This window comes from Sorex araneus, chromosome 1 (genome assembly GCF_027595985.1).
Source record: "Sorex araneus isolate mSorAra2 chromosome 1, mSorAra2.pri, whole genome shotgun sequence".
NCBI classification, from domain to species: domain Eukaryota; kingdom Metazoa; phylum Chordata; class Mammalia; order Eulipotyphla; family Soricidae; genus Sorex; species Sorex araneus.
Genome location: NC_073302.1, coordinates 274,598,016 through 274,616,582, shown reverse-complemented (window position 1 = coordinate 274,616,582; position 18,567 = coordinate 274,598,016). Strand labels below are relative to the sequence as shown.

The following is an 18,567-nucleotide window of genomic DNA, read 5'->3' as shown; positions in this document are numbered from 1 at the left end:
GATCTTTATTTTCTAATAGCACTTTTTTTTAAGTTTCAAAAATGTAAACTGGAATACTATCTGGCATTGTAAAGACCTAATAAGAATTAATTATAGAAAACAAAAGCATATTACATATTTAATCTATTTCAGTTCTGACAACAGCGAACCTGAAATGTCACCCTTTTACAGATGTTGGAATCAATTTTCAGCAGAACTGATATGTCCAGTTATAGGTAAAGCTTAGGTCAGACCCAGATTTTACTGTCTCTAAAATCAGGTTCTATTGCAATATGCCACCAATTATAATTCACAGGTAGCAACTAACCACCTCTCACAAAGTGCCTTCATGAGCACCTGCAGTGCTGATTTTAGTAAACACACACACACTCCTACATGCACACACAAAACACACATATTTTAGTCCATCTACTTCTCTTCAAAGCCACCATCCTGGTCCGAATCAATATTCTCCTTGCCTAAACTCACTAGTTTAAACTCACCATGGCTTCTGAACTAAATGACAATGCTACCGAAAAGACTGACTCAACAGGAAGTGACACAACATTAAAGTATACCATCAACAAGTCAAGAACACACAAACCCAGCTTATAAAATATAATTAGGGAGAGAAGAAATTTAAAGAAAAAAAATCTAAGATTTAAGGAGGCGGGGGGGGGGGGGGGGGTAAATACTAGGAACAAGTTAATGTGGGCAGTAAAAAAAAAAGTCTCCAGAAATCTACAGTTGGCCCTAGAATCAGCATAGTAATGTAGGTCCTCAAAAGGCCAATTTGTCTTGATGAGAACAACTATAAACATGGGACAAGTTATAAAAACACCACATTAAAGAAAACAAGGATGTAGCAGGAAGTTAAAACCTAGAGAAGCAACCTGCACAAAAGTGTCCTTCTCTTTCATTTCTTTCTGTTGTTCAGCTTTGTTCAGAGTCAGAACCTCGGCTGGAAGGCATTGTGGCTTGGGCTGCTTAAACACAACAGAAATCCTGCCATGGAGCAAGAGAAAGCATGTAACAGGGCACAGGCAGTCGAGGAAAAGAGGCCAGGCAGGGGTGAAGCTCAGAGGTAGAGTGCCATGCTTTGCCTGTATGAGTCGTGAGTTTGATCTCTGGCACTGCAAAAGAGAGGAGGGGGAGGGGAAGGGAGAACTAAACTTCAGGCCACAATTCCAGAGATTGGACCCCAAATATATTAGCCCAGACCAAAAGAATTAAGCTGAGATGGGACCACAGCAACAGACAATGCAACAGCACTTAAAAGCTACAACTGAGCTGACTACCTCTAAACAAAATATTCATGTTCTCCAGAGCTCCACAACAAAATAATCAAAGACGACCTAGGGTAAAATCTAAAATTACTAGAAAATTGGGGAGAGAGGTCATAAGAGAACAGGCAATAACTTGATGTCAACGGCAAGAAGATTAAGATTAGAGATACAAGGATTTTAAAGCAGCTGTTACAACTATGTTCTAGAATGTTTAGAAAAAAAAAAGGTCCTGACATCAATGGAAAGACAGGGTGATTTCAGTAGGTAAAGAGGAAACAAATAACAAGAAGTACCAAATAAAAACTTCAGAATGGAAAAATTATAAACATGAAACAAAAAATTCACTGAATGAACTCCATAGCACAGTGAAGGTAACAGAAAAAAATCAGTGAACCTTGATAAAATTGTCTATTAAAAAATGAATGAATGAGCAGAGCACCTTGGAGCCTTTAAGATATCTTATAGGGCCTTGAAGCCTGTAAGATATCTTAAAAATGTAAATATGTATGGGGCCAGAAAGACAGAACAGTGAGTGAGGTTGACCCAAATTGGATTCCCAATACCACATAAAATCCCAGAGCACACCAGGAGTGATCTCTGAGTGCAGAGCCAAGTGTAAGTCCTGTGAACCACTAGTGTGACCCACCAAAAATATATGCAATAAAGTAGTATACATTCTGTTCAAATATACATAATACATCAACAAGATATGAAGTGGAACTATAAAATAAATCTCAATAAATTCAAATGGAATATCACTGTCGGTTGGAAAGAATTACATCGTTTTAACATCTAGGAATCTAGGATAAGGCCAATAAGAATTAAACATACTTCTAAATCATGTATAACTTAAGTGAGAAATCAGAAACCATCAAAACTGCGTAACAAAAATACCACACATCAAAATTTGAAGGTCAGAGCAAAAGCACCGTTAGCAGAAAACATTTAATACTTATGGGGGGCGGGGGGAGTTTGGGATCAATGACCCAAATACACCATTAGGAGCTGGAAAATAAAAAGTAGACTACAAAAGGAAGGAAACTAAATAAGGAAAAAATGCAGAAATTACTAAAACAGCTTAGACATTTAATAAAATTTAATAAAACCAAAACTGGTTTCTTGAAAAGATCAGCAAAATTAACAAAAAACACAGACTACTCAAGGGAAAAACTCAGTGAGCATAAGCCCCAATTTAGTAATAAAGGATTATCACCACAGATCCTCCACACACTAAAATGGCAACAAACTAAAACATAAATGACAACAGATTTCATCTTAACTACACAAGCACTTTTTCTCAGGAAGCCAGCGGAAACAGATTCCACTAAACTAAGAAGGCACACCAAAAAAGACTTGAATTCAAGAATGAAGAACTCAACAAAAGCAAGCGATGAAAGCAAGTTTCATGTGACTACTTTGCATGAAGTCCAGAGAACAAAGCACAGGTAGAACAGGAGGACACAGGCAAGAATGTCTTCAAAAACCAAAGCAACAGGTAAGGAGTATGTTTAAAGTAATGAAATAAACTGTGTCCTCTGAATTTTGCTACATAATACTGAGCAGCTCTCCTTGGGGAAACAAAACACAAAGGGGCTGCAAAGGTATTTCAGGAGGTAGGGAGCTTGCCTTGCACACAGCCAACACAGGGTCAACGCCTGTCACCCCATCTGGTCCCCTAAGCCCCACCAGGGGTGACTCTTGTTTGAACACAGAGCCAAGAGTAAAGAGTAAGTCTTGAGCGGAGCTAGGTGTATCCCACGCCCCGCCCCCCCCCAAAAAAAAACCTCAAAGAACAAAAAAGAAAGAAAATATAAACAAAAGACCAAAAAAAAAAGAAAATATATACAAAGAAATGGATAAAGAAAATGATCACTACCTCCAAAATATCCAGAAGCAGTTTATTTTCCTTCTCTCCAAAGGCAGACCAAATAACCAAAACTATCTTGCAACCACCATCAGAAAAAAAAATTTGTTGAAATACCAGAATTCATCCAAACTGATTCATCAGCTACACTGTAAATGCAACCCTGCATAACCTAATTATGTATGCGGGATGTATTAACATTGCTACAGATGAGGCAACAAATTATTACTTTTACATAAACTGGAAAACTTTGACCTTATATGTAAAAGACAACACACAGTAACCTTGTATACATTAAGAAACAATTCAGGGGGCCGGAGCGATAGCACAGCGGTAGGGTGTTTGCCTTGCACGCAGCCGACCCGGGTTCGATCCCCGGCATCCCATATGGTCCCCTAAGCACTGCCAGGAGCAATTCCTGAGTGCAAAGCCAGGAGTAACCCCTGAGTATCGCTGGGTGTGACCCAAAAAGCAAAAAAAAAAAAAAAAAAAAGAAGCAATTCAGAAAGGCATTCATTTATTTAGGGGCCAGAGCAATAGTACAGCAGGGAAGGTGATTGCTTGCACATGGCCAACCCAGGTTCAAACTACCCCATGTGGAACCCCAGTCGGCAAAGAGTGATTCCTTAGGACAAAGGCAGGAGTAAGCCCTTGTAGGGAGCCGCTTTACAAGTCTGGCTCTTATCTCCTAGTCAGACAGCCTGGCTCTTCTGATCAAACAGAGGCTTGTAGCAAGGTTGCCACTATGGTCGCCATTTGTTTCTCAATAGCCTATGCCTGTAACAAAAGGACTGTCAATCTGCATTTGTATGTGGGTCCAGACACCATTTCCTCCCAGCAGAGAGGTATAAGTATTGTAACTGCCAGTAGAATAAACTCTCTCTTCTTCCTTCTTGCTTTCTGGCTCTGTGTCTATTCATTCGGTGTCCCCTCCTCAGCCCCACAAGGGGTCCTCCCTGCTGGACAGGATGGGACCCCACAAGCCCTTAACCGGTATAGACCTCTCGGCCCCCCCCCAAAAAAAAAGCATTCACTGGTTATCTAACCAATTGTATTTTAGTATTATGTACCTATGATACACACTGAACTGTTATTGGCAAGATCTATCTAAGCCCTAGTTTCCATTGCATTTACAATGTTATGAGGAAATACAGCTTTTGGATAAGGACTATGTGGATAAGTCCTTGGATAAGGACAAGGTGACGTGTCCAATGTTAAAAGAACTTCAGTGAAAAGTGAAAAAATAGAGGTGGAAATGCAGAGGATTAAAGATTTTCCAGAGATAACATCTGAACAGACATAAATAAAAGCAAATTATTTCTGGAAGGAATTAAGAAAAAAACGGTGGGAAGGACACATATGCTATTGCCTATTAAGCAAAAAAAAAAAAGAGAGAGAGAGAGCAAGCAAGCGATCGAGCATGGGTGAGACTGGTGTTTGGAGAGAGGTGGGCAAGAAAACAAAGGCACTGCAATTCAAAATACAGCCCAATTGCGTTTGCCTTGCACGAGGCAGACCCAGGTTCGATTCCCAGCATCCCATATGGTCCCCTGAGCACGGCCAAGGATAATTCCTGAGTGCAGAGCCAGGAGTGACCCCTGAGCATCACTGGGTGTGACCCAAAAAGCAAAATAATAATAATAATAATAATAATAATAATAATGCAGCACAATTGCCAAATGCACTAACAAAGTAAGGGTGAGGTATGAAGAGGCTTCTAGTACCAAAATACTTAAATGGGTCTCAAGTGGTTATTTCAAAGCCCTTCTCCTCATTTTTGAGAAAAACACACAAGATAATGATTAAAAATGAAAATTTTCATTTCTGAAAAATGTGAAAGTAACTCTTCCATAAAAACTTTCACTACTGAGTTTCATTTTATAGGCCATCAGACTCAAAATTAATAAAGTAGTTAAAACCAGTTATTGAAAGATTACTTTGCATAGTAAATTCCAGTTCAGTTCCTTATTCTCAAATACCTTTGTCCTAATAGTACAATTTCTTTACAATAATAGGATGGGTGATTCTGGAGAAAAATAGACAACCTAAACTACAGAACATTTCTGAACTTGTAAAATATTAAATTGTTCAAGTTCAAACAAATCTTGAAAGTAAACAAGTCAAAACCTTGAAATACTCTGACAGTAAATCCTAGAGATTACTGAGACATTTCCCAACTTGCACTTGGCATGCATTTCCATTTCACCCACACCTTAATTCCAGCTAAATGATAAAACTTTTGGTTTGATCATTTAGAAACCATAATGTGTCATGAAAACATACACAAAGGATGATTTACAATCACGTGGTAGGCAGGATAGCTGTAATTACAATGATCAGATCAGCAAATCCGAACTTAATAAATGTCAACAGAATGTAGTCACTTAAACTCAAGTCAAGTCTACAGACACAGACTATAATATATTACTACATACAATCCGTGTTTTAGATACTAACGAAAGAATTTTAAAAAATTACTAAGCACTCAATATTTGGGGGAGGGGGATGACCAGGGAGATAGCACAATGAGCCCAAGCGCACATTTTGCATTCAGAAACCCTGGGTCTGATGTCCTACATCACGTGTACCGCTGCGCACCATATAGTAAAACCTGTGAGGACTAAGCTGAGAGAAATCTAAGAATCACCATGTATAACCCAAAAGCAAACAGAAAATCAAAATGGATATTTGGGTCATTTACCAAACAACTCGAGAGAGAAAACCAGTCATAAATAAGATAACGACAAACAGACTAAGCAATACGGGTTGGGGGGAGGGGGAGGAACACAGCACTAAGGCAGGGGTGTAGCAGGAGAGCACCTGCACTGAAATGAGAGGCACTGAGTGCAATCCCTGGCACTGCACAGGGAAAAGAAAAATTAACCCAGTTAAACTTCAATCGTGACTAGAGATAGTATGGCAAGTAGGTCACTTGCCTTGCACACAGCAAACCTGGGTTCTATTACTGGCACCACCACAGCTGGTTGTAGCCCAAAAATAAATCTCAGGCCATCTCAGTAAATAGAAAGAGATAAAATTAAAATAAAATAACGAGGTTTTGAGAATATAAAACTGGTCTTGAGGTAGCATCATTCCTTCATTCTTTTCTTAAAGTGATTTTTGGTAAATAATAATCCTATCACTTTTTATCTTACTTGGCAGGGTACACACCTGATGGTGCTCAGGGGATCATACAACCAGTACCAGGGACTGACCCGGGGTAGACTGCGTGCAAGGCAGGCGCCTTATCCCCTGTACCATCCTCCAGCCCTCGTTCGTTTGTCATCACATACTTCCTAAGCAGCTCCCATGTGCCGGTACTGAAAGACGCAGCAATGAGTCAAACAGACAAAACTCCATCTCCAAGAAGCTCGCCATGGGGGGAGAGGTAGAGGTAAACAAAGTGGTGGACATTAGTAAGAAAAATATTTGAAGTGGCAATTGGTGATAAACATTAAAGATCTAAAAACCAAAACCAAATCAAACCCCAGGGGATGAGGATACAGAGGAGCGTGCCAGAGCTGCAGCCACCGTGAGCAGGGTGCTGAGAGCCGCCTCAATACTAGCCAGTGAAGCAGAATGGCAATCCGGCCCGACAGGAAAAACTCGTCTTTTCCACGTGGCCAAATACACAGTTGGAAAACACTCTTTTTCAACCTTGTTTTCTTCCAGGGTGCCCCTATCCCATCACTTGGCCCCCAAGTCATGTGCCACAGGCCCCATTTACTCTATTTACTTCCCAGGGGGCCCCCAGGAACTGAGAAGGCCCCCCCGCTGAGAAACACTGCTGTATGCTACTAGCCATTCACATCCACCTCAATTCCAGGAACAGAATAGGTGCCTACAGGTTGCTGGGCACAGATAAATGATGTAGAACAACTCTGCCACACCCATAAGCCTAGTTCAAAATTGAGTGATAAAAAATAATTTCACAGAAGCACCCTGCAGCAGACCCTAATATCAGGCCCATGTGAGACACATTTCCATTATTACCTACATCAAGGAAGGCAGACTACAAGAGCCAAACCGTGCCCACTGTCTGAGTTTCTGCAAATAAGTTTCATTGGAAGAAATGACATCACTCGTTCACATACTGGTAGCACATAAACTCTGCAACACAGCTCAGTATTTGTAACAGAGATTATATGACTTGCAAAGCCTAAAATATGTCTGGCCTGTCATACAAAAAGTTTGCTGAGCCATGGTACCACCACTACAGCATTCTACCGCATAACCAATGCTGCTGCATAACTGCCGTGCTGGGTTTTTAATACTAGCCCAATTTTTAAAAAGCTTTACATAATGCTAGCACCCTACTTTTTTTGGAGGAAAGAAAAAATAACTGCCATAAAATTTGCAATGATTATGCAGTGAAAACCGAATCCTCACAGTAAGATTTCCGCCTGTCTTCAGAGTCCCTGTGAGTGTGTGACATGAATCAGTCTAATGGTAGTTCACCTGAGGAAGATTCACGTTGGATGGGTGCAACACTCTGTGGTAATCATCTTGAAACCCCTAAAAGTTTTACCTCTGGGTTTGAGTGTAGGTGGATTCGGGAGGGGCAAAGGTTTGGAAACTAAGCTCATAAGCAGTCTGCCTCCTCAGGATGGGTTTTGAGTCAACTGAGGTGCCCTGGCTCAGCTTAACCTCCCCCGTTCTCACCCCATGATTAAGAACAGGGCACGGTTAAGCCAGCCCAGGAGACTGGCATCCCCATGACACTTCTCACAGGAAAACCAGCAAGGCCTCTACCTCCTGCCAATTCAGGTGGCACATTCCTACACCCACGGAGGCTGCAAGTCCTTAGGAGTGACCTGTCTTGCTATGGGTCCAAACAGTAGACTGCAGGAGTGGAGAGTGACCGGCCAGCCAGGGCCCCGCAACTTTCATTTGACACTGAGTCCCTCAAAACAGACTTGGCTGTTTCCATGAAACAAAAATTATCTACTGCAGTTATGAACTACTCTTCTAAAAAACACAACATGAAGCTGTTTTCTTCTATTATCCTACTCCCCTCCATCTTGCTTTACTGATGTCTCCCCCTTTGGAATGGCAGTGCGAGGCACGCACACCCAGCAATGCTCAGGGGTTACTCCTACCTCTGACTCCTGGCAGTGCTCAAGACACCATATGGGTGCCAAGGATGGAACTCAGGTCAGCCACAATAAGGCAAGCGCCCTGCCCACTGTACCAACTCTCCAGCCCCAGATTTCTATTTCTTAACCCAACACACTTATTTCCACCCCGGGCCATTACCGTACCTGAAATACTCATCAGACTATTTCAGTCAAGTCTCCGCAAGAATGGGACATCCTCAGAGTAAAGGATGTTCTCTGATGATCCTAAATCCAATAGACTAAGAACGCAAACTGCTCAGCATCAACTTGCTTCCTCTGTCTGTATGTACCTCTCCCTCACAGAGAGAAGGAATCAATTTCCTCTCCCTTTGAATCTGAGCTTGCCTCATTTATGACTGCTTTGCCAACAAAATGAAGCAAAAATTATATTCTGGACCTCTGAACCCTTATGAGAAATAGCATCATCTATCTTTCTACTAGACTATGAGATATCAATATCAAGAGCACATATACTGAAAGGACATGAGAGAGACTATGCAAACAGCCTTACGCAAGCTTTTTGTCAATAATCAGTACTAAGTAAGTGCTAGCCAAGTGAATGTACCATCTTGAATATTCTAACCCAATCAAACTTCAAAAAGCTGTAGCCTCTGCTAATATCTCACTGAACAGAAGACTCAACAAACAGAATCTTGAGAAATAATCAAATCAAATACGTGTATTTGGAGCTGGAAAGATAGTTCAACAAGGTAAGTACAAGTAGGAGGCCAGGATTCAATCCCGATTATCTGTCTCCTTGAGCACCACCAAGAGCAAGCCGAGAGCAGGAAGCAGTCCCAAGCACTGCCCATTGTGCCCCCTCGAAAAATGCATGTGTTTAGAGTAGTGGGTTGTAAACCAATGTGAAACTACATCAAGATACGAATAACAGATCTTGTACAGCTAGGCCAATCACTCAACCTTTCTATGTCTCATTTTTCTCATATGCAACTATATGAAATCAGATTTATCACATTGTATTATTTTTACATTCTACTCCCAGGTTGGACTGGAGTGCCAGCACAGCAGATAGGCCATTAGCCTTGGACGCGGCCAACTTAGGTTCAATTCCTCCGTCTCTCTCAGAGAGACCGGCAAGCTACCAAGAGTATCCCGCCCACAAGGCAGAGCCTGGCAAGCTACCTGTGGCGTATTCAATATACCAAAAACAGTAACAACACATCTCACAATGGAGACGTTACTGGTGCCCGCTCGAGCAAATTGATGAACAATAGGACAACAGTGCTACTCCCAGGTTAAGACACTGTATCTTATCTTTTTACTTTTCCTGACCTTCCTTCTGTTGCTGGTCTTATATTATGGTGTCTGGGGATCACATTTGATTTGCAGTGCTCACACACTTGGTAATGATGCACCAAGGGTCACATGTACTTCTAGTGGTGCCAGGAATCACAACTGCAGTGCCAAAAATTCCACTTAGCAATGTGAGGCAGTGCCAAGGATCAAACTTGCAGCCTCAATAATCCAGGCGGATTATTGCTATTTTATTACTGACAAGACCTGCTTTGTGTCTTCAAAGCAATGGCACTGATGCCAGAGCTAGAGTACAGCGGGCAGGGCGCTTGCCTTGTACACAGCTAACCCAGGATTAATACTCAGTATGACCCCCGCCACAGAGGCTGGAGCGATAGCACAGGGGTAGGGCATTCGCCTTTCATGCTGCCGACCAGTATTCGATTCCTCCGCCCCTCTCAGAGAGCCCGGCAAGCTACTGAGAGTATCGCACCCGCACGGCAGAGCCTGGCAAGCTACCCGTGGTATATTGGATATGCCAAAAACAGTAACAATAACTCTCACAATGAGAGATGTTACTGGTGCCCGCTCGAACAAATCGATGAGCAACGGGATGACAGTGACAGTGATGACCCCCCGCCAGATGTGATCCCTGAGCACAGAGCCAGGATTAAACCTTGAAGACCACGGGTGTGGCCCAAAACCCAAAAGAAAAACACCTATTCTGATCTGAAACTATGCTTACTTATTTGCCTGATATCCCCCACCAAAATTTGAACCTTCATACAAGAACGTGTCTTGTTCACCTAAAGCAGAAATCTGACATGAAAAGATACTCCAGAAATTATTACATATATTGAATAAATCTTAGGTGACCTTTATTTCATAATGTCTAAACAGTATTCCCATACCTTAAGAATAAACATAATGTTGGGGCCGGAGCGATAGCACAGCGGGTAGGGCGTTTGCCTTGCACGCGGCCGACCCGGGTTCGATCCCCGGCATCCCATATGGTCCCCCAAGCACTGCCAGGAGTAATTCCTGAGTGCAAAGCCAGGAGTAACCCCTGAGCATCGCTGGGTGTGACCCAAAAAAGCAAAAAAAAAAAAAAAAAAAAAAAAAGAATAAACATAATGATAGATACCCAATATATAAATAAATTATCAATGATATGGTATTTTCAATATAATTTCCAAAGCATTAACTTGTCACTGCAAAAATACACCACACCAATACTATAACATGAGCTGCTAAAACATGCCTAAGTGATTAACAGGAAGCATATAATATTCTGATCTGCTTCAAGGCCAAAGATGTGGCTATGCATGAGGCCTGAGTTCAACCCCAGTGCAAAAACAAAAAAAGAAAAATGAAAAGGCACTCAAGTATTCATTCACTTATATACTGTTTAAAACAGCTGCATTCAGGTAAGTCAATAACACACTTACTATGACTGAAAACATAAAACTCTTAATCTGAGGACTATTCAAATACTAATTATCTTGGCAAGAAAAATTACTAATCTTCAAGTTTTGAAAACTTGCTATAAGACTCATTTAGTGTGCACTTCCCCAATCACTGTCTATAAAGAGTTTAAAATCTACTTTAAAGATGAAGTAAAAATCAGACATCCAGGAGATGAACCAAGAGCCGAGGCACGAGAAGCAGAGCCTCCCGCCTACTGACTGTGATCCTGAGGTCTCCTAACCCATTTTGGCACCAGAGCAGATTCTTGCAGCCATGCATTTTGACTGCGAACTGAACTACAACCTCGTGCAGCCCGGGGAGGGATTTTTTTCCCTCTCCACCCCATTTTTCTGAGCGAAAATGGCGGCAGCGGCAGCAGCCACGCGGTGAGAGCCACCCTCTAAGACCCCTCCACCAGGAGGTAGGACTTTCTTTAGTGACGTAGCCTGTAGGTGATCCTGGGAGGGGAGGTGTTCCCGGCGCGCCTTCCGCCCAGAGATGAACCAAGAGCCGCGGCGCGAGAAGCAGAGCCTCCCGCCTACTGACTGTGATCCTGAGGTCTCCTAACCCATTTTGGCACCAGAGCAGATTCTTGCAGCCATGCATTTTGACTGTGAACTGAGCTAAAATATTAGAAACCCAAAACCGCCTTTCACCTTTACCAAGGAAGAGAATTTATTAGATGATGCTTATTCAGCAGGCCTGATTGTTGGGGAAAATTTCCAATCAACAATAGTGAGTTCTGTATGGAAATATGAAATGTACTCAATATATAGAGAGAATAATGGGAATATCATCAGCTACTTAGATGGGGGGTGGGGTGGGAGGGGGGTGTATTGGGGTTCTTGGTGGTGGAACGGGTGCACTGGTGAAAGGATGGTGGTTTAATCAGTATTTGACTGTGACTTAAACCTGAAAGCTTTGTATTTTTTTTGTTTTCACGGTGGTTCAATAAAATATTTCTTTAAAAAAAAAAAAAAATCAGACATCCAGAGAACTCCAGAGCACCTTTGAAGAAAAGCAACAGTCTAGAGAGCAGATACACAAAACAAAATCTGGTACAACAGAATATCTAATTCTGGGATTTTTCTCAATTTTTCTCCTTGACAGATGTAACAAGTTCACCATGCCTCTCTCTTCCAGTTATAGAGTCTTAGGAATTTTTACACTTAGAGACAGGATTTTCTGAGATAAGTAATAAGATGTATACAGAACTTCACAGGAAAACAAACAAATGTCTAATCTGGAAAGAGAATACATTAGAGTTGAAAAATTATTAATCTAACTAGACTTCAAAAAACTGAAGAGGATGCCCTATAATTGATTCACTTGAAACTTTTCTATCCTTTGAAAGTTCTCATATTAACTGTGGAGGGAAGGGAAACTAAGTAAGGAAACATTGATGTTTCTGAACAAAGAAACAAAATTCAAATTTATAATCCTTCAGTGTGACTTATGCAATGCAGTAACAGACTAAACAATAGTTAGATGAAGAAACCAAGTGTTAAGTAGATACTATGCTAGTTCATGTTACAGAAAATACCAACACTTAAGAAATAATCCTAAAATGAGTCCACAAAGACAACTGTCAAGAAGTATTCGAATTATTCTTTGTATCAAGAATAAGGAGGTGCCGGGGGCTGGAGCGATAGTACAGCGGGTAGGGCGTTTACCTTGCACATGGCTGACGTGGGTTCGATTGCCAGCATCCCATATGGTTCCTCCCAGCACTGCCAGGAATAATTTGTGAATGCAAAGCCAGGAATAACCCCTGTGCATAGCCGGGTATGACCCAAAAAACAAAAAAAAAAAGAGAAAAAGGAGGTGCCTCAAGAAGAAAGCTCCATGTCAAAATAACAGAGCAAGGAAGACCAGAACTGAGAAGTATTCATTAGATTAAGGAATGAGCAACCTTTAATGATGTAACAGAGGTGTGGTAATAATATAAACCAGATAAAGATTACTGATAAGTGGAAATAAACAAGTGAAGATCAAAGTAATCAAGTTCAGGGTAAGGAAAGAAGACAGTAATTAGAAATCAACACAAGTTGAAAGACTGCAATACTTCTGGGTGAGAGGGGGCGGGGAGGGACAGAGTTTGGAGACTATCCCAAGGTACTCAGGGACTTCTTCTGGCTCTGTGCTATGGGATCACTCCTCCGTGCTGTTGATGGGTTCATGTGTCAGCCACACACACAAGGCAAGCGCCTGAACTTCCATACTCTCTCTGGCTCCTCAAACACTTCTCTAAAATGGAAAGTAAAGTATACCTAAAACTGCCATGACATGGACTATTAGGTATGACAGTGTGCTCAAGGCCTTGGAATGTCTATGTAAATTTTTCGAGTGCGAAGGTCTACAAACTTAACCATTTCCTGATACTGAGAAGACTGCTCTAAGTCACTTAAGTAACAAAAATCATCAAGATTACAACAGTAAGCAAGTCTCCCCAGAGAGGTCATGTAACTTGTTTACTACCTGCTGCACTGTTTGCTGCTAGTTCTAACTGTGCTGTACCCCGGGTCCTGAGCACCTCAAGTAGGATCCACTGGAGCTACCTGTTTCCAACTGGACCCAGAGCCCTTGGTCCCTGGTTACAAGGGAAACTTCCACACATATACCGCTGTTCATTTCCTTCAGCTTGCTGTGGAACAATGTCATTTGCTTCTGACCTAGAAGTTGTCTGTTTTCTGCCAGCAACTATGAAACATTAACAGAATCAGTGATTAACTTGTAACTATGGTAAAATCAAATCCTAAGACTTTTCACAATTCTTGAAGTAGTTGATGTTCAAATAGAACAAGAGGCCTACATGCAATACTGATTTTTTATTTTGAGTCATATTTTTATTCATTTTTATTTCCTTTCAATTAAAAATCAAATCATTGATGTTATATTTTATTTACCTTATATTAGTAACAGTAACATTCATCATGCCCCAGTCTCTATGTTTTACATTACATTTAGATAGTTCTGACAACTATCTGAGTTAGATACTAAGATTAAGAAATTGAAGAAGCTTCAAGATATTAGGAGGGGTGAAACTATCATACAGAGGGAACGCCCTGACCTTGTACACAGCTGACCCGGGCTGGATCCCAGGTACCCATCACATGATCCCGAGCCCAGAAATGATCCCTGAGAGCAGAGCCAACTGTAAGCCCCGAGCACCACAGGGACACTCTGAAAAAGCCAAGCTCTCTCAAACCAGGAACACCACAATCTCAGTGTAAATTCTGGTGACCTTAAAGCCTGTGCTTTTCACACCATTTATAATCAACCACCAGCACAGCTGACTTAAGTACAAATCTAATTCTGCAAAGTATTCAGAGCTTTATAGTAAGAATAGTTGGTTCAATTTGTAAGAAAAATTAAGATTCTGGAAATAAGTCTTTTTAAAAATATTTTAATCCTCTGAATATTTAGGAAAAAACGAAACAAGTACAAACCACTTATCTTTACTGCAGGATTTCTCATGGTTTTATTTAACATGCAAATATGTTTCAATATCTAAAGTGTCAAAAATCTTAGAAGAACACCTACTGCCATTAATCCGAATACAGTTTGGGAAACTACTGCTGCAATCAACACTGCCAATTTGAGGTCTTTGAAATCTTACCAGATGGCTGGGCATTGGCAGATAATCCCTTAAACAGAGACCATCAGAGTCAGATGTGGTCTACCAGCTCTGAGCTAACGACTTCACAGTCTGGCAACACAGCTCACTTCCTACCAGAGGAAATCGATTTTCCCCACACACAATGAAACTGTGTATCATACTTGGCTTTTTCATGAAATCTGAAGTTCAACAATCAAAGCTTTCTGGAACTCTATTATTCTTATTATTTGCTTTACTTAACCAAATACTGACCTTTTAAACAATAAAGAGAGGACAAGGGGAAAAGGCAGTTTCCACAGAAAACTGCACACTGGTTAACAGGAAGGTCCTGAGCAAGTGCATTTTTCTCCATGAAGAGCTACATTCTGACTCCTTAGCAAAGAACAAGTTATCATGGCACACGGTTCATCTCTAAGGATACCTGCCTAGGCCTCACTTCGTCATCTCTTAACAGACAACAACCCCAGCAGTTCAATGTTCAAGTTTACTAATCATCCCAGAGCATTTATTAAAACTGAGATAGAGGACAGAGTTCCAAGGGCAGTAGTGCAGGCTTCAGCTAGAACTCTTAAGTTGGATCACCAGCCCTGCACGCCCCAGCACCCACTTGAACGCCACCCCCATTCCCCACCCTCACCTCCCAAAGAAGCACAGCAGGGGGCAAGCCCACCCATCCCAGCGCTGCTGGGTGTGGCCCAAAACCAAACAAGCAAACTGAGCTAAAGGTATCCAGGAAACAGAGGGACTCATCACACAAACCAGAGTTACAGACAGGTCTCTAGCTTACAAGTCCAGCAGAAACGCATCCAGCTGTATCTCTAGCGTATACCTAAGATACTGACCAAACCATTCTCAACAAAACCAAGTTATACCAAACAGATAAGTTTTGCAGTAACAGGGCCACATTTCTCAATATTCTTTACAAGTAAGTAAAGTGGTAGTAGTACCTACTACTCAAAGTAATACCTTTTTTTGTTTTGTTGGCACACCCAGTGACGCTCAGGGGTCACTCCTAGCAATGTTCCAGGAACTGTGCAGTGCCTGAAATTCAACCAGGGCCTCCAGCATGAAAAGCAAGTACTCAACCAGCTGAGCTAACTCTCTGCCCCTATTTCCTACTGTAAAGGGAGTCCATCGTTAGAAGACTTTTGTCCTCTACTTTGAAGAAATGCCTCCTACTCAAAATCTACTTGGGCAACATTGAAGAAAACAAAAAAGGTAATGAAAGATTATATACTGCCTAGTTATTTGGGGGGAAGTTATAAAGAATGCATCTTAAACCTGAGAGATCACATTTCAGTAACGTGGCATTAGGAATTTTTGGTAATAGTACTTAAATCTCATAACTACTAAAAGCAAATGTGCTAAATTATCTTTAAGACCCCGTTACATCAGTTAAAGATGCTCTGAGCAGTGATTTGTGTATGAGAACATGATTGATTCTAGTAAGCAAAACCCCCAAAGAGAAAGAATTCAAAGCAACTAATGTCGCTAAGAAAAAAGAAGAGCAGGAAAGAAAAAAGATTTGAAAAAAACAAAACAAGTACCAATAGTCACAGTGTGCAAAATCTACCTACGGCATTTCATTTTTGCTAACACCCATGAAAATAAGAATGCCTCTTTCAAAAGTACATACACTGACAACTTGAAGAATGCCTTCCCCACTGGCAGCAACAATATTTTCCAAACCATTTTAAAAACACTGAAAATTTTTCCACAAAATTCCGGATGAGGATCACAGGGAGATTTTCCACAATGCAATACGTACACTGTCTTTTATCTGAGGCAGATGCAAAATTACACAGACTGGACTCTAATCTGTGCCTATCCTTCATATTTGTCAAAATCCACTTAGGAGGTTTACAATTAAGCTTGTCTCAGACGTGCAAATAGATCCGGAAAGGTGAACTCTGGTAACCTAGTTCCACTCCACAACCGGCAAGAAAATTTCACATACGGTACTATTAATTGCACCATCAGCGCTACATATTGTTTTCTACCTCCTCCTTCCTCTGCAATGAGGTTAAACCCAAGCCACCACCTCAACGTTGAGTCAACTGCCGGCTACCTAAGCACCACAAAATAGTCTATTTAAAAAAAAAAAAAAAAACAAATTCACCGTATGGTTGTCTCATGGAACAATCACCAAAATCAACATTAAAATGGGTGGGGTGTGTGGGGGGGGTGTTTGAAATCCGGATAAAACTGACACTGACAACGCAGAAGAACACTTCTCACTTTAGAAAGGTTGCACTGGAACCAGCCTGGTTTTAATTTAAAAAAAAAAAAAGTATTTTTTTTTCGAGCCCAATGAACACGGGATCGAGTCAAACTTCTGTTCTTCCTCTCTTGCCTCCCCCTTCCCCAACACACACACCACACACACACACACACACACACACACACACGCCTTATGGAAAAACAAAGTCACTCGGATTACTAAGAAAGCGGAAAAGGACAAAATGACAAGGTTAAAAACTTGGAGCTGAGACGCGAGGCTGGCACGGTGACACTTCCCCACGGCTGCCCAAGTTTGAGCACCATCCCCCCCGCCCCCCAAAGCCACCTCCCCGCCCCCCCCCCGTGGCGGCAGGTGAGCGCACCCGGGCCCGCAGGAGACCAACCAGGTGCGGGGGGCGGGGGGGGGGGGGGGTTCGAGGACTCCGGCGCGAGTTCGGAGCCCGGGAGGGGAGGACGGCGGGGGTCGGGAGAGGAGGCGAGGGGACAGTGCCCAGCCAACAAAAACAAAAACAAACAACCCAACAAACGCAAGCACGGGTGGGAAGCACTTGAGCCCAACGGGGACTCGCAGACAGGTTCCCCCAGAGAGCAAGCCTCCCCCTCCCCACACACACACCCCGCCCCAAAGGAGCACTGCAGCCGAGCCCTCCGATTACTGGGCGAGTACCCGGAGGGAGCGGGGACCGTCGGGGGGCATTCCCGGGGCCCCCCGCCCCCAGCAAGCCGCGGGAGAGGGGAGGTGCCCGCCCCCCGCCGCGCCCTCCAGCACTCACCACCTGGTAGCGGCCAGTCCCGGGCTGGTGGTGATGATCCATCCCGGCCGGCTCGGGCTCCGGCTTGGGAGCCGGCGAGTCCCCGCGGCGTTCGGCGCCCTCGGCCACCCCGGCGGACGACGACGACAACGACGACGTCGTGGCCGCAGCGCCCCTTCCGCCCGGGCTGTTGCCGCCGCGGTCGCCCGGCGGGGCCGCTTCACTTCCTGTCGCTCCCGCCGCCGCCGCCGCCGCCGCCGCCGCCGCCGAGAGCTCCGCGTCCGCCGCGGCTGGCTGGGGAAGCGCCCGGGCGCCGCCGCACGCGCCTCCGAGCATGCGCGAGGGAGAGGCGCATGCGCCCTGCGTCCTCCGGCGGCCCATCCGCCCCGGGAGCCTGCGTCGGGTCTGGCTTCTGGGGGTGGGGTGTAGTGGGGGGCGGTAGTCGGGGGCTGCGGGTGCGGGGGTTTCTTCGGCTGGGAAGGAAATGGAAAAAAGTCAGGCGCGACCGCGGGAGCTGTCCAGGTCTGTCGGCCTCCCCGAGAGTAGGCGGTGGCGGAAAAAAGAGAGAGATGACGCCTTGATTGGTGCTTTCTGCCGGCTTTCGCGCAGACCCAGGCGGCTGCACGGTCCGAGCGAACTGCCGAAGGTCACAGAGGGAGGGGACGCATTCCGCGAACACCTGAGGACCAGTCACCCATCTACCTGTCACGTCCTCGGATGAGTCACCTGGCCTAGGACAGTGCAGGGCCATCCCTCTGGCCGTGGCCAAGACCCGCCTGCCAAGTCCACAGTCCGGGAAGGGGGCGGGGAGGGGCGCCTCTTTTTTTTTTTTTTTAGCTTGGGAGGGGGACGTTCCCCTCTTTGGTAGTGGAGAGATTTTTTTAAGATTTTTTTTTTTTTTTTTTTTTTTTTTTTGCTTTTTGGGTCACACCTGGCGATGCACAGGGGTTACTCCTGGCTCTGCACTCAGGAATTACTCCTGGCGGTG

The 18,567-nt window shown here is 43.5% G+C and overlaps 1 protein-coding gene across 1 annotated transcript in view; it reads right to left on the bottom strand.

The window, feature by feature from the left end:
- Positions 1-17,975, bottom strand: part of NDFIP2 (Nedd4 family interacting protein 2) — a 61,933-nt gene extending 43,958 nt beyond the window's left edge. The window contains exon 1 of the mRNA XM_004604015.3: positions 17,601-17,975. Coding sequence (XP_004604072.2) covers positions 17,601-17,960 — 360 coding nt within the window. The 5' untranslated portion in view covers positions 17,961-17,975. The remainder of the gene's footprint in view (positions 1-17,600) is intronic.
- Between the last annotated feature and the right edge of the window lie 592 nt (positions 17,976-18,567).